At 43.6% G+C, this 23,987-nt stretch overlaps 1 protein-coding gene across 5 annotated transcripts in view; it reads right to left on the bottom strand.

The window, feature by feature from the left end:
* LOC127421200 (unconventional myosin-Id-like) overlaps nucleotides 1–23,987 on the bottom strand; it is a 96,538-nt gene that overhangs the window by 41,126 nt on the left and 31,425 nt on the right. For 3 of the 5 annotated variants that reach the window (XM_051664045.1, XM_051664043.1, XM_051664044.1), the window contains exons 15-19: nucleotides 22,137–22,303; nucleotides 19,844–20,051; nucleotides 15,523–15,746; nucleotides 13,536–13,680; nucleotides 1,513–1,617 (exon numbers count right to left, since the gene is read on the bottom strand). In XM_051664045.1, the coding sequence (XP_051520005.1) occupies nucleotides 1,513–1,617; nucleotides 13,536–13,680; nucleotides 15,523–15,746; nucleotides 19,844–20,051; nucleotides 22,137–22,303 (849 nt within the window). Of the gene's footprint in view, nucleotides 1–1,512; nucleotides 1,618–13,535; nucleotides 13,681–15,522; nucleotides 15,747–19,843; nucleotides 20,052–22,134; nucleotides 22,304–23,987 lie in introns of those variants that run through there. The other 2 variants (XR_007893953.1, XR_007893954.1) reach the window with 1 other exon arrangement.

The following is a 23,987-nucleotide window of genomic DNA, read 5'->3' as shown; positions in this document are numbered from 1 at the left end:
ACTTAACAGTCTCTAGTCATTGCTCATGGTAGTCAAACGCTCAGCACTCTTTTATGCTTGTGATCTCCTCGCTGGCTGTGGTCACAGGAGCTCATGTGTGAGAATTTGTGTGCGAGATGATGTGAAACAGAATAAGACTTTGAGAGTTTGGCATGTGAGAGTGCAAATGTGTGTTTGAGAGAGAAATCATCTGTTTTTGTCATCTTTACTTTATGCTAGATCATTTATGTTCTTTAATGTATTTTTATAACATTGTTGATTTTTACTTTCTTTTTTATTTTTTATTTTCATATTTTAAATTTGCATTGTTGTTTTTGTTGTTAATAGTAGTTCCATTCACACTGTTTTTCCATTTCACATTTATCTGTTAATATGACTTGTTTAATCAATTTGCACTATTATTATTTTACTTCATTATTAATATTGCATTCTCATGGCATTCACACTATTGTTACTTATTTACTGTAGGTCTTTTTTACTTACTTTATTTGTTAATATTACTCTTTTACTCTGTTTGCACTATTATTTAACTTTTTTGTTAGTATTGCTTGTTTATTATTATATTATTTACTTTATTAATATTACTTTTTCTCCATTTGCATTATTATTTTACTCTAATTATCACTATAATATTCCGTTTTTTTCCATTCATATGATTATTTCACTTTATTTGATAATATTACTTGTTTACTCCATTTGCACTATTATATTACTTTATTAATATGACTTGTTTTCTCCATTAATACTATTATTTCACTTTATTTGTTTATATTAATTGTACACTCCATTAGCCCTATTATTTTACATTATTTATTAATATTACTTGTTTTCTCCATTCACGCTATTATTTTACTTTATTTGTATATATTAATTCTTTACTCCATTAGTACTATTATTTTACATTATTTATTAATATTACTTGTTTTCTCCATTCATGCTATTTTACTGTATTTTTTAATATTGCATGTTTTCTCCATTTGCACTATTATATTACTTTAATTATTAATATTGCGTTTTTTCTCCATTCGCACAATTATTTTACTTTATTTATTACTATTACTTTTTGTCTCCATTTGCAATATTATTTTACTTTATTAATATTACATGTTTTCTCCATTTGCACTATTACATTAATTATTAATATTGCTTGTTTTCTTCATTCGCACAATTATTTTACTTTATTTATTATTATTACTTGTTTTCCCCATTATATTCTCTATTATAATATTGCTTGTTTACTCAACTGGCACTATTGATATTTTATCTGTTAATCTTAATTATTTACTCCATTCACACTAGTGTTATTTTTTTGGTAATATTACTTAATTACTCAATTTGTACAATTTGTCATTTGTACTCAATTTGTAGTATTTTTTTTTCTTTATATAGTCATTTCTATTGTATTTTGTACTATTCTTACTGTACACAGCTAAGCTATGAACGCATTGGCAATACAAATGCACAGTTTTTGTCATATCAATAAAGCACATAAAAAAGAACACCGTAACCTACCATCCTGACAAAGCACGAGAAGAGGACCTGACCGTATTGGTCTTTGTTCTTCAGCTCTTTGGTGATTCGCAAAAAGCTGGAGCTTGTTAGTGGAGAGTCCTTCACCTGAAGATGAAAGACATATATGAAAAATGTGAAGCTTAGTCACAGAAACACAAACACAACATGCATGCTTATTCCTCCATCATTTCCTTGATGACAGTTCAGATCAGTCCATGACAGATTCGACAACACAGTCATCATCATCACCAGCCCACTCCACTAATGCGTCAAACAGACACAACACCTTATCTGGAACAGCAGATTCTCAATTTGGCTTCATAAATATGATTTTGAATCAATTAGATGAATGGAAAAATTCAAAGGGCTTTGAAGCTCACATGTCACAACTAATATAAACTGTGGTGACAGGACATGACATTCAACATGTGTCTTGTGGGCTTTAAAATCGTGTGTTGCTTAAGTAACAAGTTGCACACAGTCGAGGAGATATTTGTATAAAGAAAAGAATATTATTTTTAAAATACTGTATAGAGCACATGCTCAAGGACTCCTCAAAACCGTTTCACACCTCTTGAGTGCAAATTAGTTGAAGGTACAGGGTTCTGGGCTTTTATTCAAGAGATGATGCTTTTGTTTGCTTTGCTGTCCTTGAGCAAAAATAATAAGCTGGCTATATAAAAGAAAAACAGTGTTTGCCTTGCATCTGACACCAGATACTAAGGAAAGTTTAACTTTGTAAAATGTCTCTCAAATCAAGGAGACATGATTCATGTTAAATGCTGTTTTTAGTGTGCTGAACAGATGAGCAAAGCTGGTCACCAGCATATGTTGTGTTTTGGATGCTTGCGTGCTGGTGTCTAAAGATGTGCAAAACTACATATTTTCAAAATCAACTAGTCGGAGGGTTGCCTGAATGACTAACCAGTCTTAAGAAAGTCCTGTATAATTTGGCTGTTTTTGGGTTCACCTGACCTCAATCAGATCCGTTTCTTAGGGAGCGTAACTTGCAATTATTTATAGAAAAAAAATAATGCTGTAAAAAATGTTACACAATTTATTATGCCCCGGGACCATAATAAGGAATGTTCACCTTCCCCTATCTGTCACTCACTCGACGCTGTGTCGATGTTCTGCCCCTGAGCGCCCAGTTGTGGCACACAGCCGCCCCCGATGTGGCAGTCTCCACGGGTTACGAGGACAGGCCTCTTCTTCCCCATCCCAGGCTATTCTGGGGTTGGTCACAAGGAGCCAGGTAAGTGTTTCGATGTCCCTAGACTCAGCACGGCCACGATGTGGTGTGGCACCTCGAGCTCCGCCCCGCCTCAAGGCCCCACCTGCCGGTACGTCTGACAACATTGTCCCCTTGGTCCCCCTTGCATGGAACTTGGACGCGTGGCTCGCGCTTTCCAATCCATCGCGATGGCTGATCCGGACCGTCTGACTCTGCTACGCGATTCAATTCGCCAGGTGCCCGCCCAGGTTCAGCGGTATTCACTTCACCTTGGTCAAGAGCGAAAACGCTGCTACCTTGCACGCAGAGATCGCTACCCTCCTACGGAAGGGCGCGATAGAACCTGTCCCTCCAGCCGAGATGAAGAAAGGGTTTTACAGCCCCTACTTCATCGTACCGAAAAAAGGCGGTGGTTTGCAGCCAATCATGGACCTGCGAGTACTGAACCGGGCCTTACACAGACTCCCATTCAAGATGCTGACGCAAAAACGCATTCTGGCGAGCGTCTGGCATCAAGATTTGTTCACGGTGGTTGACCTGAAGGATGCGTACTTCCATGTCCAATCCTTCCTCGACACAGACCCTTCCTGCGGTTTGCATTTGAGGGTCAGGCATATCAGTACAAAGTCCTCCCTTTCGGCCTGTCCCTGTCTCCTCGCGTCTTCACGAAGGTCGCAGAGGCTGCCCTTGCCCTGTTAAGGGAGGTGGGCATTCACATTCTGTAGTTCTTCAGGGTCTACAGAGAGCCCCCTTTGAGCCTTTGCAGTCAGCCAAGCTTAAGGCACTCTCCTTGAAGACTGCCCTCCTGACTGCGCTCACTTCCATCAAGAGGGTATATGACCTGCAAGCGTTCTCTGTCAGCGAAACGTGCCTAGAGTTCGGTCCGGGTTACTCTCACGTGATCCTGAGACCCCGACCGGGCTATGTGCCCAAGGTTCCCACCACCCCTGTTAGGGACCAGGTGGTGAACCTGCAAGCGCTGCCCCAGGAGGAGGCAGACCAAGCCCTGTCGTCGCTGTGTCCGGTGTGCGCTTTACGTATCTATTTGGATCGCACGCAGAGCTTTAGAATCTCTGAGCAGCTCTTTGTCTGCTTTAGTGCACAGCGGAAAGGAAGCGCTGTCTCCAAGCAGAGGATCGCCCACTGGCTCATTGATGCCATAACTATGGCATATCTCGCCCAGGACATGCCGCCCCTGGTAGGGCTATGAGCCCATTCTACCAGGGGTGTAGCGGCTTCTTGGGCCCTGGCCAGAGGTGCCTCTCTAACAGACATTTGCAGAGCAGCAGGCTGGGCAACATCCAACACCTTTGCAAGGTTCTACAACCTCCGGGTGGAACCGGTTTCATCCCAGGTAGTGGCACGCAACACAAGCGGATAAGCCCGGGATAGCTGGCCGGGTGTATTGCTTGCACATAGCGCCTTCCACCACCTGTACTGTTCACAAGTTTGTTCCCTGGTCGACTTCCTCCGAGCCTTGTGGCAGTCAAGTTTTCGGAGAGATTCGCTGCCAGCCCAGTACACATGCTAACTAAGAGTCCTGTTCTGGTGTAGGTGCTCCGCATGTGGCTGTTCCCTGTAAGGCTAACCCCATGCGATATATATCTTCCGATAATTCGTTTCCCTACTGGCAAACTGCTTCTTCCTTGGGCAGAGCCCCTCTGCACCAGTCTCCATGTTTGTAGTAACTCCTCCCCCATTGGGCAGGATCTACCTTGAAGACTCTCCACATGGTTGGAAAGACCATGTGACGTATCCTTCCACTTAAATATCCCCCCCTCTCTTTGGGCGAGGTGTGGTCTCCGCTGTGTCTTCCCCTTGGGAGGAACACCCCCCGACTAGACCTGGCGGCACAGTCAGATAATCCCCCTTCTTTTTTAGGGAGTGGAAATAAGAGAAGGGGAAAAGAGGCCATGACTGGGTTAAGCCTGTCTCTATCTCTTGGGTAGTCGACTTGTCCCCAAAAAGGGCCATTCGACACTCATAACTATGTTGGGGGAGGTTACGTGTCGACCTGGTGTACTGGCTATGAGGCACACAGTAGTCTGCCCACCACACACCGCCAGTTCACATAACACAGTTCAGACAATTGTGGTGTTTCGTATAGGGACCCCTAGTGTCACTACATCGACACAACGTCGAGTGAGTGACAGATAGGGAACGTCATGGTTACTTGTGTAACCTCCGTTCCCTGATGGAGGGATCGAGACGTTGTGTCCCTCCTGCCACAACACTGAACTACCCGCTGAAATGGCCGGACCTTATATCGGCTCCTCTGCATAAAACCTGAATGAGTGGTTGCATACCAGCTCCTTTTATACCCGTATGTCCGGGGGAGTGGCATGCAAATACCACTCGCCAATTTTCATTGGCCTTTTATCAAAGACCAGAGGTGTCTCGGGCTCCCAAGAGTGATCCCTAGTGTCACTACATCGACACAACGTCTTGTTCCCTCCATCAGGGAACGGAGGTTACACAAGTAACCATGACGTTAGGTTTTTACAAGTCTCAGTCAGCAGGGGGCAATAAGCACAACTCCAGCTGAACAGGCAACAAACCACACTACTCCCTGGGTTCCAAATGGGATAAATCAGCCTCTGAAGGGCACTTAAAAAGGAGAACAATCATGATAGTCATGATGTAAGATTGAATCAAATAGAATTTCCAATAAAAATGACTTAAATGGTGAGTTTTGAATGAAAGCTATTTTTGAGCCCCACACCTTTCAGCACTCCAAAGCTCTCACAGTGACTGGTAAAGTCTTTGAAGGGAATAGGACATAGGGATGATCACTTCTGAATGGAACGCACTGACTGACAGTGTGATAGTAGAAAGGTGCCCCGAGTTGTTCCTGGCAGGGTACTCAGCCTTACAGGCTCTTTATGGTTAGGGTTAGGTTTTGGAGTTAGGGCCTTGTTCAAACACAGATGAATGGAGCGCAACTCTGAATGCAGGGATCTCGAGATGTGTTTTTCTAAGTTTTGAACTACATTTAACTTACAGTGCATCCTAAAAATGCTGTTTATGACACAACACAACCAAAGTGTCCATCTGTCACATGCTTTCATAGACACGTCTTTAGAAAAGCACTTATAATAAGTCTACCTCGGACAGATTAACAAATTCAAAAGCAAAATGGATTGCTGTGGACTATAGGCTAATGATAGGCTTACTGTATGTTTAATAATATGGAAATAAACAATATATTGCCTTCTAAAGCCAATTTTGGTATTATCTTTTTTATTTTATTTTCAATGCTTTTCAAGATGTTCTTTTCAATGCCTGTCTGCCACAATAATGTAATGTATTTTAATTATCTAAATTATTGTATTTATTATATATTATATTTAAAATAATTTGGGTGGTTAGCAACGTCGCCTCACAGCAAGAAGGTCCCGGGTTCGAGTCTCGGATCAACAGGGCATTTCTGTGGGAGTTTGCATCTTCTCCCCGTGTTCGTGTGGGTTTCAACCACAAGTCCAAAAACAAGCAGGTTAAGAAAATTGAGACTCTAAATTGCCCTGTAGGTGCGAGTGAGAGTCCCCCAGCCACTCGGGGTTGCGTCAGGAAGGGCATCTGGTGTAAAACCTGTCCCAAGTTAAATATGCGGATCATGGATGGTCCGCTGTGGCGACCCCTAATGGGAGAATTAATAATTATTTTATCATTATTTACTGAATTATTTTAATTTGGGGGCCTTTCACTGCAAATATTGATTACATGTGATTAATTGCAATTAATTTGATTAATTAATCAGCACATCATGTAATTCATTTGAATAAAAACTTTAATCAATTGACAGCCCTAGTTATTGGACAGCAAGTCGACCATCGTGGCTCATCCGTACTAGTGTCTCCATTAGGCTTCTTTACTAGCTTAACCAGTAAGACACCCTTGGCAAACCAGCTTCACTAGAAAGACCATGCTGGTCCACCAGCTAGACCAGTGCCAAACCAGCATAAATTAATAAATAAATACATAATAAATAAATATATAAATAAACCAGAATGGACCAGCACACTGGTCTTTTCAGCAGGGAAGCCTGGTGTTGTGGATGGTCTTGTGTATGGCAGTTCTCTTGTCTATGGCACGAGACCTCACTTCAACCCAAATAACAAGATCTAAATTAAGCAACATCAGGCCTGCCGGCCATGTGCTGCAGCCTAATAGTTTGATCTGTGTAATGGGCAGTTAATTAAAGCACAAGACTTGAGACAATCAGACAGGTGGGGTCTCTGAGGGATTAATATTGGGGTGAATTCAATCTAATATTTGATTATGCCGCAAGTGGTCGATGAGATGTGTTTACCTGCTGTTTTTGTCTTGTGCTTGGTGTCAAAAGTTCAAAAAGTCAACACTAAATAAATTTGGGTTGGACAAAATGTTGTCTGAACAGTATAGTGGGGTGTTTATTTCTGGTCACAGTGAAAAAGAGTTTTCAGAAAAGTCCCCTGCAGCTTTACTGTCAACATGTTCATGAAGGCTTCTAGTGAATTCAATGTAACTATAAAAAACAACTGTAATGAAACTATTACAAATAAGCCTAAAAATGTGTTCTTTCATTGAGTGCATCTTAAGGTAAAAAGTAGTAGTACTTCAGCAAATGTTTGCTGAGCTTTCTGAAGAACAGACAAATCTGTACATGAATTAATAAATGTTTCTTTCAGTGGGAGCAAAACAATTTTAATTACTTTTTCAAAAAGTATCTATTTATACAGAATACATTTTTGAAGATAAACATTATTGATTTCATGAAAATGAAGGCATTGCTTGATGAAAAACACTGTGGTACACTAATAAATTGTGTTCCTATCACAGTAAGGATTGCTGTATTGCAAGCCCTTTTGACATTGAATCACATGTAGGATATGAATTATAGTTCCCTATCTGTCACTCACTCGACGTTGTGTCGATGTAGTGACACTAGGGGTCACTCTTGAGAGACCGAAACACCTCTGGTCTTTGGTAAAAGGCCAATGAAAATTGGCGAGTGGTATTTGCATACCACTCCCCCGAACATAAGGGTATAAAAGGAGCTGGTATGCAACCACTCATTCAGATTTTCTCTTTGGAGCCGAACGGTCGATGCTCACTGAGCTGAATTCTCATGACTGTTTATTCACCTCTGACGGCACATTTAAAATAAAAGAGTATATTCTAAAAGAGTATATTTCTCTAAAAGAGCAGCACACATGGAACACCTTAGTAAAGATGCCCTTCCGTTTGTGTGTTATTCCTGGTTGCGGTCATTATCTCTCACCTTCTGATGGTCACGATCGCTGTCTTTCGTGTCTGGGCGCTACCCATGTGGAGACAGCATTCGTAAATGGATCATGTACTCATTGCGAGAACATGACCATGGCAACGTTGCGGTCGTGGCTTGCCTTCGTAAGAAAGCAAGCCACCCCAGCGGCTCCCCGCCTCGGTCCTTCTACCTACAGGTATCAGGCCAGCGCAGCTAGCACTGGGGGCGATTTGGGGACCCCAGTGGGACCACCTCCGCCGGGTATCCCCCCACGGACCTCCCATTCCCCAGCATGTTCATCTGCTCCGATCAGACTTCCGGATGAGTCCGCCGGCTCGTCTCACACGAGTTCAACCTCTTGTTCGGAGCCCGCGAAGGTGATGAGCTCTCGAGCACAGCATCGGAGAGCGGGCTTGTCCAGTCAGATGCGGAAGCCTCAGCTGGGCTCCCCCCTTGGGTATGGTCGCCCAGTCACAGGCTGACGCGGAGATGACGGACATGCTGCGAGCGTTGGGCTAGAGTGGAACCCTCAGCTCTCCCCTGAACCCTCGCGGCTCGATTATTGGTTCCTGGGCTTGCGGATCCACTCACAGCCACACCTCACCCCAGTTCCTTTCTTTCCGGAAGTGCATAAGGAGCTGACAAGGTCGTGCAAGGCACCTTTTACTGCCTGGTCCCGATCTTTCAGCTCCCCTGCCCTCACTACCCTCGATGGTGGGGCGGCCAAGGGCTATTCGGCGATCCCCCAGCGGATAAGGCGCTCACGGTGCACCTATACCCGCAGAGCACTGCCACCTGGTGTGGGTGCCCAAAGCTCCCGTCCAATGCCTGTAGGTTTACGTCATCCCTGACTCCGCCCTGCACGCCATGGCTCTCCTGCAAGTCCACCAAGCCAAGGCACTAAAGGAACTGTACGAGGGTAGTTCCGCCCCGGGATTGATGCAGGAGCTGCACTTGGAGACCGGCGACGAAGGTCACAGCACGGTCTCTCTGGCGCGTGATGTCCACATTGGTGGTCCAGGAGTGCCACCTTTGGCTCAACCTGGTCGAGATGGGAGAGGCCGACAAGGCATGGTTCCTTGGCGCCCCCATTTCCCAGGTTGGCCTGTTCGGTGACACTGTCGAGGACTTTGTCCAGCAGTTCTCGGTGGTGAAGCAGCAGAAGGAAGCTATCCGGCACATCCTGCCCCGGCGCGGCTCAAGATCCCACACCCTGTATACTCGTCACCAAGGGCGTCCTCCTGCGGTGACTGCACCAGCTCCACCGCAGCCCGCCCCTGTGGCCCGACCCCGGCGTGGAGCCCACCGCAGGAAGCAGACGCCACCCATCTCACGGCCGGCCGCCAAGAACCCGAGAAAGGCTTCGAAGCACCCCTGAGATGGGCGACCCAGGGACGAGGAAACCCACTGCTCTGGAGCTGGTAAGCAGACCACTCCATCCCATGGTGGAGGGCCAGGAGGAGAATCTTTTGTTACCTTTTCATTTAATTTCGCCATTTGCCCAAGTGGCTGCGGTACCCAAGAGTTCAGCAAAAGAGCAGTTTCTTTGTTCCCTGGGTCACATACCCAGCGCGCACGGCCGTCATCACGACCACCGTCCACCATTCCATTTTGGCAGGTTTGGCACTCCAGCGGCAGTCTACCCGCCCCTGCGCACCCAGCTGTGGCACAAATCCGCCCCCAATGTGATGGTCTCCATGGGTCACGAGGACAGGCCTCTTCCTCCCCCATCCGAGGCTGTTCCGGGGGTGGTCACAAGGAGCCAGGTAAGTGCTTCGATGTCCCTGAACTCAGCACGGCCACGACACGACGTGGCACCTCAGGCTCTGCCCCGCCGTGATGCCGTGATTGTCCCCCTCGCCCGGAGCTTGGACGCGTGGCTTGCGCTTTCCAACCCGTCGCGATGGATGGTACAGACCGTCCGACTCGGCTACGCGATTCAGTTCGCCAAGCGTCCGCCCAGGTTCAGCGGCATCCATTTCACCTCGGTGAAGGGTGAGAACCTACCTTGCGTGCGGAAATCGCTACCCTCCTACGGAAGGGTTTGATAGAGCCTGTCCCTCCGGCCGAGATGAAGAAGGGGTTTTACAGCCCCTACTTCATCATACCGAAAAAAGGCGGTGGGTTGCGGCCAATATTGGACCTGCGAGTACTGTACCAGGCTTTACACAGACTCCCGTTCAAGATGCTGACGCAAAAACACATTCTAGCGAGCGTCCGGCATCAAGATTGGTTCACGTCTCGATTCTACCTCGACACAGACCCTTCCTGCGGTTTGCATTCGAGGGTCGGGCGTATCAGTACAAGGTCCTCCCTTTCAGCCTGTCCTTGTCCCCTCGTATCTTCACGAAGGTCGCAGAGGCAGCCCTTGCCCCATTAAGGGAAGTGGGCATTCACATCCTCAACTATCTCGACGATTGGCTAATCCTAGCTCACTCTCAGGATGTGTTGTGTGCACACAGGGACCTGGTACTCTCGCACCTCAGCCGACTAGGGCTTCGGGTCAACTGCGGAAAGAGCAAGCTCCTCCCGGTTCAGAGCATCTCTTTTCTCGGCTTGGAGTTGGACGTCTCGATGACGGCGCGCCTCACGAACGAGTGCGCACAGTCGGTGTTGACCTGTTTGAAGGCATTCAGACAGAAGACAGTGGTTCCACTGAAACTGTTTCAGAGGCTCCTGGGGCATGTGGCATCCTCAGCGGTGGCCACTCCACTCGGGTTGATGCATATGAGACCGCTTCAGCACTGGCTCCCGAGATGGGCATGGCGCCACGGGACACATCGCGTGGCCATCACGCCGGTCTGTCACAGCCTCTTCAGCCCTTGGACCGACCTCACATTTCGACGGGCAGGCGTTCCCCTAGAGCAGGTCTCCAGGCACGTCGTGCGACAGATGCCTCCAAAATGGGCTGGGATGCTCTATGCAACGGGGACACAGCCGCCGGCTTCTGGACGGGCCCGCAGCTGCGTTGGCACATCAACTGTCTCAAGTTGTTGGCAATTCTGCTCGCCATGTGGAGGTTTTGTTGGCAATTCTGCTCGCCCTGTGGAGGTTTCGGCCGTTGATCAAGCATGTGTTAGTTCAGACAGACAACACGGCAATGGTGGTATATATCAACCATCAAGGCGGTTTACGCTCCCATCGTATGTCACAACTTGCCCGCCGTCTCCTCCTCTGGAGTCAGCAGCACCTCAAGTCGCTGCGAGCCACTCACATCCCGGGCGACCTCAACACTGCAGCAGATGCACTGTCACGACAGGTTACCCTCAGGGGAGAGTGGAGACTCCACCCTCAGGTGGTCCAGCTGATTTGGAGTCGATTCGGGCAGGCACAGGTAGACCTGTTCGCTTCCCAAGAATCCTCCCACTGCCCGCTCTGGTACGCCCTGACCGAGGCACCTCTCGGTATAGACGCGCTGGCATGCAGCAGGCCCCCTGGACTACGCAAATATGCGTTTCCCCCAGTGAGCCTACTTGCACAGACCCTGTGCAAGGTCAGGGAGGATGAGGAGCAGGTCATCCTGGTAGCACCCTGGCCCACTCAGATGTGGTTCTTGGACCTCAGGAAGGACCTTCTTTCTCAGGGGCGTGGCACCATCTGTCACCCGCGACCAGACCTCTGGAATCTCCATGTCTTGCCCCTGGACAGGACGCGGAAGACTTAAGTGGCCTACCACCCGCGGTGGTAGACAAGATCACTCAGTCTAGGGCCCCCTCTACGAGGCGCCTGTATGCCTTTAAGTGGCATCTGTTCGCTAAGTGGTGTTCTTCCCAACGCGAAGACCCCAGAGATGCGCAGTCGGATCGGTGCTTTCCTTCCTGCAGGAGAGGTTGGAAGGGTGGCTGTCCCCCTCCATCTTGAAGGTGTATGTAGCCGCTATAGCGGCACACCAAGACACAGTGGACGGTAAGTCCTTAGGGATCAGGTGGTGAACCTGCAAGTGCTGCCCCAGGGGGAGGCAGACCCAGCCCTGGCGTTGCTGTGTCCGGTGTGCGCTTTACTCATCTATTTGAATCACATGCAGAGCTTTAGAGTCTCTGAGCAGCTCTTTGTCTACTTTGGTGGACAGCGGAAAGAAAGCACTGTCTCCAAGCAGAGAATCACCCACTGGCTTATTGACGCCACAGCAATGAGATATCACGCTCAGGACGTGCCGCCACTGGCAGGGCTATGAGCCCATTCTATCAGGTGTGTGGTGGCCTCCTGGGCCCTGGCCAGGGGTGCCTCTCTAACAGACATTTGCAGAGCAGCGGGCTGGGCAACACCCAACACCTTTGCGAGGTTCTACAATCTCTGGGTGGAACCGGTTTTGTCCCGTGTAGTGGCAGGCACAAGCAGGTAAGTCCGGGACAGCTGGCTGGGTATATCGCTTGCGCATAGCACATTTCACCTCCCCTGAGCTGAAGACGTGCGCTGTTGACTCACAGTAGTGTTCACAAACTGTGTTCCCTGGATGACTTCCTCCGAGCCCTGTGGCAGACGAGTTTGCGGAGAAACTCGCTGCCAGCTCAGTACATGTGCTAACGAAACCCTGTACTGTGGTAGGTGCTCCACATGTGCTGGTTCCCATTAAGTAACCCCATGCGACGTATATCTTCCACTAATTCGTTTCCCTGTTGGTAAACTGTGTCTTCCTTGGGCAGAGGCCCCTCTGCCCCAGTCACCATGTTTGTAGAAACTCCTCCCCTGTAGGGTAGGACCTACCATGGGACTCCTCCCTCTGGGTGGGGTGTGGTCTCCGCGGTGTCTTCCCCTTGGGAGTGACACCCCCCCGACGTAGACCTGGTGGCCCCAGTTGTTTAACAAATTTCATTCTTTGTCTCAGCTCCTCAGCACAAAACCTGAATGAGTGGTTGCATACCAGCTCCTTTTATACCCGTATGTTCGGGTATAAAATTTTCATTGGCCTTTTATCAAAGACCAGAGGTGTTTTGGGCCCCCAAGAGTGACCCCTAGTGTCACTACATCGACACAACGTCTCGTTCTCTCCATCAGGGAACGGAGGTTATGCAAGTAACCAGGACGATTTCATTTTCACTAGTTACAGTAAAATGCTAATCCATGATATCAGCAATGGAATTTCTACCAATTAAAATGCTAATTCTTGATATCAGTAATTAAATCTGCACTAATAAAATGTTAATTCTTGATATAAAAAAATTCAAAACTTCTGGGTAAACTGTGGCACACTAGGGTGTTGTGGGTGGTTGCCAATGCATCACTATATGGTTCCTAAGATGTTCTGGGTGGATGCTAGGGCATTGCTAGGTGGTTATAGGATGCTCTTAGTGGTTGATAGGTGGTTGCTTACTGGCCCAAGCCAAAAAAGCCCATCCCCAAGTGCCCCCTAAATATCCTGGTCTCTAGATATGGCACAGGTCTCTCCCTTAATAAAAATCTATTGGAATTTATCATCAACCAGATGTAAAAAGTCAGATTGCTTAGAGAAATGCCAGCACACCTCTCAACATGCAGCACCATTTGACGGTTAGGGGTCTGTTCATATGAAATAATAATAGAGTAGTATCATAATGAAAGACTCACATTGGCCAGGTAGTCTCTCTCCCAGGCACGACTGTAACCCCAGTCCACTCTCTCCCCACTCAGAGCTGCCAGAGCAGCTACTTTTGCCCTCACCTCTGCCATGTCTGACGGGGGGATATTTTTAATCAGCTGCCTCGCCCACCATCTAAGAGAAAGAGTGAAAGAGTGAAAGAGTGAGAGGAAGGACAGAAGAGAAAGAACGAGAGAAAAATAGACATCCAAATATCACTAAGGTGGAAAGCATGATAACATATAGTGTTGGGCAAGATAGTATGAAACTGTAACTTGCCAAGCTATAAGCTAATCATTATTTAAAGTAGTTAAACTAGAGTTGAGCTACTCTTTTGAAAAACTAGCTACAAACTATAAACAAAAGGTAGCTAACTACACTGACACTACTTACAGGAATGTTCCAGGTTCAATACAATTTAGCATTTGTGGCATAATATTGATTACAATAAAAAATATTTTCGACTTGTCTCACATTTCTTTAAATAAATAAATGCAGTTACATTAAGGCACTTACTGTACATTGGGCCAGTTCATCAACGTTGAAATACATTGTTTCAAAAGTATAGCCACAAGATGTACACATCATACGTTAATATGATTTTAGTGAGATACAGTCACAATAACTCAACTCAAATTGTTTATAATGTACAGATTTCAGAGCACAGTAATCTACATATTAATTTGTTTAGCGTGTTACCATCTCTCTATTGTAACTTCACTGCCATAGAAACGATTATGGAAACTATTTATTATTGTAATTGTTTTATTGCACATTTCTGCATATTATTTTCATGTTTAATAAAGCACATTTCATCCCCATCATTATTGAATCCTCTTATTTTGTGTTTTTAACGTAAGAAAAACACAAACATAAGAAACAAGAGTAAATTGTGTAACATTGTTAATATGTGTAGTAAGTTAGTTGGTACTGAATTTACTAATCTGATGCAACTGTATGTGACTAGAGCAACTAGGAAGGCTCAGCTAATTCTTTCTGACCCTAGTCATCATTTGTTCACTGAGTTTTTGTTGCTTCCCTCTCGTCGGAGATACAAACTTCCTCAATGTAAGACCAACAGATACAAATACTCGTTTATTCCAGCTGTTACCACTTTTATAATAAGTTTTTTTTTTTTTTTGTAAATTGAGTTGTGTTTATGTATGTGTATGTTTGAACTGCTGAATATGAAAATAATTAAGTGTCTTCCATTGAACTCGTACCAGTCATGGCACAAGTTTCACCTCTTAAACTGATAAGTGTAGTACAATACAAACATTAATGTGTATTGTGTAGTGGATAAAACACTTGAATAATCATATTAAAATATGTAATTAGGAGTGTTACTTCCTCAAAGTGGGCAGCATGGTGGCTCAGTGGGTAGCACTGTCACCTCACAGCAAGGTTCGGGTTTAAGTCCCAGCTCAACTGGGCCTTTCTGTGTGGAGTTTGCATGTTCTTGTGTTCGCATGTTCGTTAATTGGAGACCCTAAACTGCCCATAGGTGTGAGTGAGAGTGTGAATGTGTATGTCTGTGTGTATGTTGCCTTGTGATGGACTGTCCAGGGTGTTTAAACAAATATCATAATGTAATGGGTAACCTCAAACCATGAGATTGATCTGCGCAGGCAAGCAATGCTGAAACACAACTCATGTAAAATGATCCTCAACAAGTTGCTTGCAATTTTAGGTTTCAACCACAAATGTCGACAGAGAGACCAAAGTTCCATAGTGCAGCTTTAACTGAATATTTTGGTATAAAAAAGAAAGACTAAATATGCCGTGCAGGCACTCGAATTGGCGAGTAATTTGTTTGAATTTAAACAAACAGATTCCCTAGAATGAACCATTATATATGAAAGAGAGGGAACAGTTTAGGATAGCCAGTTTGATTTTCACCTCAGCTAGGTGTGTGCCCAATACAATGTGACATTAAAAACAGCTCATTGGAAAACTAACTAACAGTGCTAAACATACCGCCGGTAGAGGTGTTTCGTGATTCTGTGGAATTGCGCCAGGGCTGCAGGTGGTGTCGGCCACTCCACGCTCTTGCCGTAGTCGGCCATGCTTCGAACATTGGTAAAGCGTCTCTCCACTTCCCAGAAGTGTGCCTTCACCTTATAGCATTTATAATATGCCATTATAGTATAGATTGCTCTGATCTTCCTACAGTACATACGAGCTAATGCACCCCTCCATACCTGCAGAGAGAAATACAAAGGGAGAGAGGGGAAAGAATGGGGGAAAGTGGAGAGCAAGGTTGAATAGGGATAAATGAGAAACTTTGATGTGGTTGGTATACAGGTGAGACAGATGACTGTTCCAAATCCTAGTGAGTTGCCCACCTTGGTAACGTTTATACGCATCATAGTCACATTTCCAACACTAACACTGTTCCAAGCAGTGGGCAGCAAAATTATGCCATCTTGTAATACACCTTGTTTTAGCCAAACTCTAATGCAGCATTGCATGTATCTTTTATGGATAAGGCTATCCCAGAATGCACTGTGATGAGCTACTGTAAGTGAATATTTTCATTGCATTCCACTCTTCCACAGGTGTTCCTGTGGAGAGCTATTTGTGTGACTGTGTAGAGTTGCTGCCTATGAATAGCATTTCAGATCAGACACTTACAAGGTTCCACTATGGTTAGGATCCAGAAGATAGGTGCCTATGTAGATAGTAGACAGTGAGGCATCTCACTAGGGTTTGGAACAGAGCTAAGTAATATGTCTGATTTACTGTTTAGCATTTTGAAAGGAGACAAAAGAAAAATGAGCAGACTGGGTGGGGGAGAGTATTTGAAAGTGATGGATATAGCAAAAAACAAAAAGTGAGTGAGTGAGTCATCGAATTAATGAGTCACTGAAAGAGTGAATGAGTGAGGGGGCCAGGTGGATCCCTCATGTGCTCTGCAGCATTGAGTTTCCCTGATGAGTTTTTAGTAAGTTATCCTGTAGTTTAAGTCTGGTGGTTAAGTAGGGCAGAAGTGAAATCAGGGCAGCACACAATTCAGATGAATAATTGAACGCAACTCAAGAATAATCCACCAATCACAGACTCATTATCACAATTACTGTTATTATCCAGCCTACACATTAGATGAATGAATGGGAAATCCTGGGAAAATGTCTATAATGTCTATATGTCTATATTTACATCTTTATATTTATATTTTATCTCCATGACTCATTCTGACCTTTCAAAGCAGATTTAGATCCCTATTCAAATATAAATCTATTTATATGTACATAAACATATAAATATAGACATAATATGCAGAAGTACATCTAAACATAGATTAACACGTGGATATACTTTATCTAAAACTATTTTAAACAACATTTTTGTAATTCTTGTATAATTATTATACAAGCTGACATTTCAAAGCAGATTTAGATCAATATTCAAATGTAAATGTATTTACATGTACCTATACATAAAATATAGTTAAAATAACAAATGCAACTTATGATCTTTTTAAATGAATTAATATATGTTGAAATTAACATTAAAGGTACACTCAGTAATTCTAATCCAATACAAATTTGTCAAATTCTGCAAATATCTCCTCACAGTCTGCTAGCTGTCTGTTCTGTGGGTGGGCTGAAAAAAAATCTAGTATTTATACACAGCCCTGGCTCTGTAAATGGGACAAAAACAAAGTGGATCGGATCGATCCACACAACACTACTCCAGCCAACAAGTAACAGGGGGTGGTTCTTGCGCGTGCACAGGATGGCGGGTGGGGGCAGAGCGAGAGGGAAATTCATCTGGTTGATGCAAACTTTCTAAACTCCAAGGAGGACAAATGGCTGAGAAACAGACCAAGAAAAAAAGGTCAGATGAATATAAACTAAAAAAGAAGGATTATGATAAGTCGAGGGCTAGGAGCCACGTCAACATCAGTGAGGCTTTTCAGCAGTGGAGAGACCTCCGAGAGGTAAAAGGCTTGAAGACGGATGCAGAAGTTGCTCTTTTTCTTCTCGATAGGTGGGTAACATAAATTTAGCTATGTTTTACAGAACCCCTATATGCTGTTGTTGTGATGTTAGATTTAGTAGCAGAAGAGTTGTGAGTGTCTGGAGCTGGTGTGCGTAAAACCGTCTCATCTTCTCTGCAAGTTATCTTAGCAGCAGCAACTTACTGAATTTGGGGGGTGGAGCTTCCAAAGGAGCACTGAAGGGAGGGGTGTGTTTGTTTTGGCAGTTGAGTTTGAATATCAACAGTGTTTCTCAGGAATCGCTGAGTGCACCTTTAACCAAGATTAATAAATGCTGTAAAAGTATTGTTCATTGTTAATTCATTTTAACTAATGTTGTTAACTAATGTTAACAAATGGAACCTTATTGTAAAGTGTTACTACTATTTTAAACATTTTATTTTTTTATTTTTGTATAATTATTACACATGCAGTTTTGACCTCATATTAAATAATTGTGAAATATGGAATATTTGTTCTTTTATAAATTTGTACAATTTTGCCAAGTCTATGTTAATTGTCATTTTCTCAAAAGCAGATATGTATTTATCAACATGATCACATGGGAAATCAACATGTTCCTTCCAAATGTTCACGGGACTGTTTTTCCATCCTACTCCTGCAAGTTTCTATCCCGCACCCGAATGCTCCTGCTGAATTTGACTCCATGTTCACCCACTCTCTGACCACAGTGATTTTCTTCCCGACCGCTCCCGTTCCCGTAACCCCGCATTTATTTTCCACATTGAGCAAAAACCAAACAAACAGACAAGAAGTGTACACCAAGAATGTTTTTATTTTTTCTGTTATTGCTATTATCAGATGACACTTGACATGATGACCAACTGACATTCCTGGGGTTAATTTCTTAAAACTAAATTCACAATTTTCTAGTCCAAGTCTGACATTTTGATGACACAGTCCCTGTGTTCCAAACGGGATAAATCAGCCTCCGAAGGGCACTTTGAAAGGAGAACAATCGTGGTAGCCATGCTGTAAGATCCCTTCAAAATGAGTTTTCAATGATAAAAAAAATACTAGTGAGTTCCGAATGAACATTATTTTTTAACCCCACACCTTTCAGCCCTCCAGAGCTCTTAGAGTGGATGGTAAAGTCTTTGAAGGGAATAGGGTATAGGGATGATCACTTCAGAATGGAACACACCAAGTAGTGTGTCCATGCCATGCTCTGCCATTCTTCTAAAGCCCTGTTGACTACCTGCATAGCCTGCCCTAAAAATTGGATAACTTGATGCTTGTGCTATGTGCACATTTTTCCGTCATGTATTCTGTTTATTGTAATCATAAATAAATGAATTTAAAATAACATAATAATTGTTGTTGTTGTTGTTTTTTTTTTTTTTTTTTTTTGCATTCATAAAGTAATACATAAAAAAAGACATCCACATCAGATTTTTCAGGCTATTCTCTGACCGCCCGCTCCAGCACACCACTCATTGCAAGTACTGTCCACTATTGCCTTCAACACGGTCATTTAATCCTGTGCCGTAAGAAATCAAATCTGCGAAAATGCAGACCTCTACTCTGAAATCAACTCCAATCAGCTGATGAGGATTTTTGTGTTTATTGTGTTTTTTTGCATTTATTCAGCATTGCTTTTCTGTGTGGATGAATCTCGTGGTTTGAGGTTACCCATTAAATTATGATATTCATTTAAACATTTATGACCGAGATATTACTTGCTTTGAGGATGATACACAACACTCTTAATTACATATTTTTATATGATTATTAAGGTGTTTTATCCACTACACTTCCAGCTTTGGCCACTGGGGGCAGTGGTTAAAATTTCGGAAAGAACATACCGATTTCAGCAACAGAGCTTTTGACCTACTGTTGCTGAATTCACAGTGTGATCATTCACATTCTGTTATTTATTTACCTCTGGTTTGAAAAATTAGAATGGTTTCCAAAAAACACAAAAATGTAGATATGGATGTAAATAGATTTAAGCTCTGCAAGATCAAAACTCAGTTTGTATGAGGTCTTAAACAGAATGAGACAGAGAAAACTGCTGTCTAGGTGTTATGAGCCCAATTCACTGTGTCATGTCACCTCTGAACGCACATTAAAAATGTGAGAAAGTCAGGAATGATTAAGTGAGACAGCTACAGAGAGCAAAAAACTATGCATATGAAAAGGGAACGGTGACAGAGATAGAGAAAGAAAGGAAATATCAGAGGCACAGTGCTTGACTCAGGGAAAACAATAAACAATGCTGATAGATAGAGACCTAAAGTGCCCCAGGAAAGTGACAGATAGACAGAGAAATAAAAGAAAGAGAGTGTCTGTCACCTTCTGTAAGAACAGCACTAAAATGGGGATGAGGGCGGCTCTCTCTTGCTCCAGCGTGAAGAGTGTGCGAGGGGTTCTCACGAAGAGTTTGGTGTGACCATACGCTACATCATCCTCAAAGCCGTGCTGGTTCACAATGGCCTCCACAGCTTCCTGGTCAGTGCTCATCAGGTGATTGGGCCACGTGTACTCGCAGGTCATCTTATACCTGAGCACAGAGAAGACAGTCATACAGAGTCTGTAGAAATATTAATGCATTCTATACTAGATTTTAATGAAGTAATCAATTGTGAAAGCCATGCTATATTGCAAATATTGTCAAAAATAAAAGCTGTTTATAATCATGATGTTTGTGGATATGTTTCTTTGGCAAATCCAATTACTAGTCAGGGTTTCTGCACAATTTTTAAAATCAAATTTATGACTTTTTAAGAATATTTTAAGACCTGCACAAATAAAATGAATAATGTATGTACATACCAGAACAAATGTATAACAAAATAAATAATGTATCACAGATTCTACTTAACAAGGCTGGGACACACATTCAGCAACAACAAGTTAAGATTCAAATTTTTCTTTTTTTTAATGCCACAAATGCTGTCGATTGAGCTTAATTTACATTGAATGCAAAATATTCTTTAACACTCCTTATCAGCAAAACAGGTTATCTGCAAGTTTAAAATACTCAAGACATATTTTCCACATACAGTTTTTCCCTAAATAAGTTTGTGGAAGAATTATATTTAATCACATTTGTATCATAGAATTTTGTATCAAATCAGATAAAAAAGTTTTTTGTAACAATATATAAATACACAAGCCTAAAATACACAGATGACTCTACTTTTTAAATGTTTGACAACATGTTCTCCAAGCTGCTGACACAAACAAATGAGGGAAACAGTAGGCACTTCTTCTACAACGTATTATAATATAAACACTATAAAATAAACTTTGTCATATAACATATATGAGCAGTAATTCCTCAAAAGTAGATCATCAGCGATTGCTTTTCATAACTGTCTGTTATAAACCGCTCTGAAACTGCTGAAAACACTGCATTATGAGCCTTCAATAATGTGTGAGAACAGGGCTGTGTCTTCACTTTGAAGCACTCAGCACATACAGACAATTTACAGTATTTTTTAATAAAATGGCAGCCTTTTGTAGTTTAATTAGGGGCAGGGTTACGATTTACGAGGACCCAAGCAACCGTCCAGCCCCCTTTCAGAGTACAACTGGGGGAAATTAAGTAAAAGTAGTTTTAAAATCATTATTTTTACAATTATTTTCTAACAGTCATTGTAGCCAAGAAAATAAATCTAGCTAAAGATAATGAATGCATGTTTTCCACAGTTTCTCCACTAAATAAACACAATAATTTGTTTTAATATATTATATAATAAATATAATTTATGCACACCAATACACTAATAAAAAAGTAATATTTACCTACATATATTTTTACAAAACATTTTTTGTAAATGAATAGTGTGTGCAAAAACTACAATTTAACTCACTTAGATTTTGGAACCCAGATGTATATTATTTATTATTCTCCAGTAAAGTTTATTATTATGATACTGAATTATTATTATTCTGAGGATTTGTTTTATACAATAGTAATATATTTATATTGTATTTACCTCACCTTCACATGGAGCTTTTATTTTGACGTAACAATGATCCTAGCAGTTTCAAATTCTATTTGACCATTTGCAATGTTCCTCATTGCAAATATGGTAAAACACTGTCACCTCCTACTTTTCAGTGATACTTTGTTGCATTTTTAGATTTGTATAGTAACTTTAAGCGCCATCAAATATTTGGATTTGTGCGAATTGGTACTCCTGCAGCACTTTGCCTGGACAATGCATGTGAAACGCTCCGAGATGGCAGAACACAGATTCCTGTTTTTCCATCCCCAAATTTAAGACCTCTTTAAATGATAATAAAGATGTTTGTTGTTTTTTTGAAAACTGAATTGAAGACATTTTAAAACTTTTTAAGGACCTGCGGGAACCTTACTAGTTCTGCCACAGAAGTGCTTATAATAGCAACCTTGTACTTTGCAAACACAATGTTTCCCAGCAAAGTGATGAAAATTGCTGCACTCTGATAAGCCACTGAGATCAGAACTGGTGAATTCAGCGAGCTCTTGCCATTTTTGCATTTTGTATATACATCAGACTATCCGTGAATGCTCAGTAGGCATACCATCAGAGGCTGAGACTACTTCAAACTACCTTAATTTAAGTGTACTGTATGGACTGTATGTGTGACCTCTGACCTCTGAAGGAAGCGTGCATAAGGCTGTCTGTAGGCGAATCCAGCTCGCCGCACACGGACGTTCTCCAGTAGGCCCAGGTAAGCCACTTGGTGCTGGCAGCGTGCGTCATCAAACAGTAAGGGGGACTTCACCTCATTTGGCTTTATGCACCGTACATAAAAGGGCTCCTGTAAGATCGATTTTATATTATATACTTAGCAGAAATTGCAAAATTAAAGCATTTACCAAGAGGCCTCAAACTGCTAAATTGCTAAATTGCAGCTGCCCTATAAGTTAGATTTGAGGCTAATAACAAGGATTTAATAAAAGTAATATACAATATAAGTAAATGGGTGAATAGTTTGAAATGGCTTGTTGTTGTACTAATACAAAAGAAAAAACGTCTCGGTTACTGTTGTAACCTCCGTTCCCTGATGGAGGGAACGAGACGTTGTGTCAATGTAGTGACACTAGGGGTCGCCCTTGGGAGCCCCAAACATCTCTAATCTTTGAGAAAAGGCCGGTGAGAATTGACGAGTGGAATTTGCATGCCACTCCCTCGGACATACGGGTGTAAAAGGAGCTGGCTCGCAACCACTCATTCAGGTTTTGTGCTGAGGAGCCGAGACAAGGTCCCGGCCATTTCAGCAGATAGTACCACGTTGTGGCAAGAGGGACACAAAGTCTCATTCCCTCCATCAGGGAACGGAGGTTACAACAGTAACCGAGACGTTCCCCTTCTGTCACTCACTCGACGTTGTGTTGATGTAGTGATACTAGGGGTCCCTATAAAAAAACAGCACAACAGCTGGACCGTGTTACGTGAACTACCGATGCAGGTGCAATCAAGCTGCTGTGTGCGTAATAGCAGGTGCATCAGTCCACACATAACCTCCCCCAAAGCCCCACAAGACATCAAGTAGTTCCCCACATTCCAGAGGGGGGGAAGCGATGTAACTAGCATGGGAGCAGGCCGCACCAGCCGCGGCCTTTTCTCACTATGTTTCTCTCCACAGAGTATTAGATTCGGCTGGGGCCATCTAACACTATTATATGCATCGGGGAAGGTGTTCTTTCCCTTTCCTATTCTTTCAGGGGCTCACCAGCCACACATAGAAGAGGCGTGGTGGTAGGTCCTGCCTTGAAGGGGAGGAGCTCTACAACACAGCGACTGGAGCAGAGAGGGCTCTATCCAAGGGAGATGCGGGTCAGCTGACAGGGAGACCGTACCGTGGAAAATACATCACAGGGGGTAACCGGAGTAACTGGCACCTGTGGAGCACCAACCTCAGTACAGGGCATATTAGCACACGTACCGGTTCCGGCTGCGAATTCCTCCACCGAATTCGCAAGCCACAGGGCTAGGGAGGAAGGACATCCAGGGTACACAGGTTCGTGAACTCGCATGGGAGAAGAAGCGAACGTCTCGCCTCACGGAGGGGAAAGGCGCTGTACGCAAGCGATACACCTGGCCAGCTGTTCCGTATTATCAAACTTACCTGTTCGTACCTGACAAAACACGGGACGAAACCGGCTCAACCTGGAGATCTCGAAAAGGTATTGGGTGTTGCCCAGCCCACTGCTCTACAGATATCTGCTAGAGAGGCACCATTGACCAGTGCCCACGAGGATGCCAGACTCCTTGTAGAGTGTGCTCGTATTACAAAAGGGGTGGGCACGGCCTGGGCTTGGTATGCCATAGCGATGGCATTCACGATCCAGTGGTTAAGCCTCTGTTTGGAGACAACGTTCCCTTTCCGCTGTCCGCCGAAGCAGACAAAGAGCTGATCAGAGCTTCTAAAGCTCTGCATGCAATCCAAGTAGATGCGCAAAGCACACACCGGACACAGCAATGACAGGGCTGGGTCTGCC

Source organism: Myxocyprinus asiaticus, chromosome 30 (assembly GCF_019703515.2).
Source record: "Myxocyprinus asiaticus isolate MX2 ecotype Aquarium Trade chromosome 30, UBuf_Myxa_2, whole genome shotgun sequence".
Classification (NCBI taxonomy): domain Eukaryota; kingdom Metazoa; phylum Chordata; class Actinopteri; order Cypriniformes; family Catostomidae; genus Myxocyprinus; species Myxocyprinus asiaticus.
This window is presented reverse-complemented; position numbering and strand designations above follow the sequence as displayed.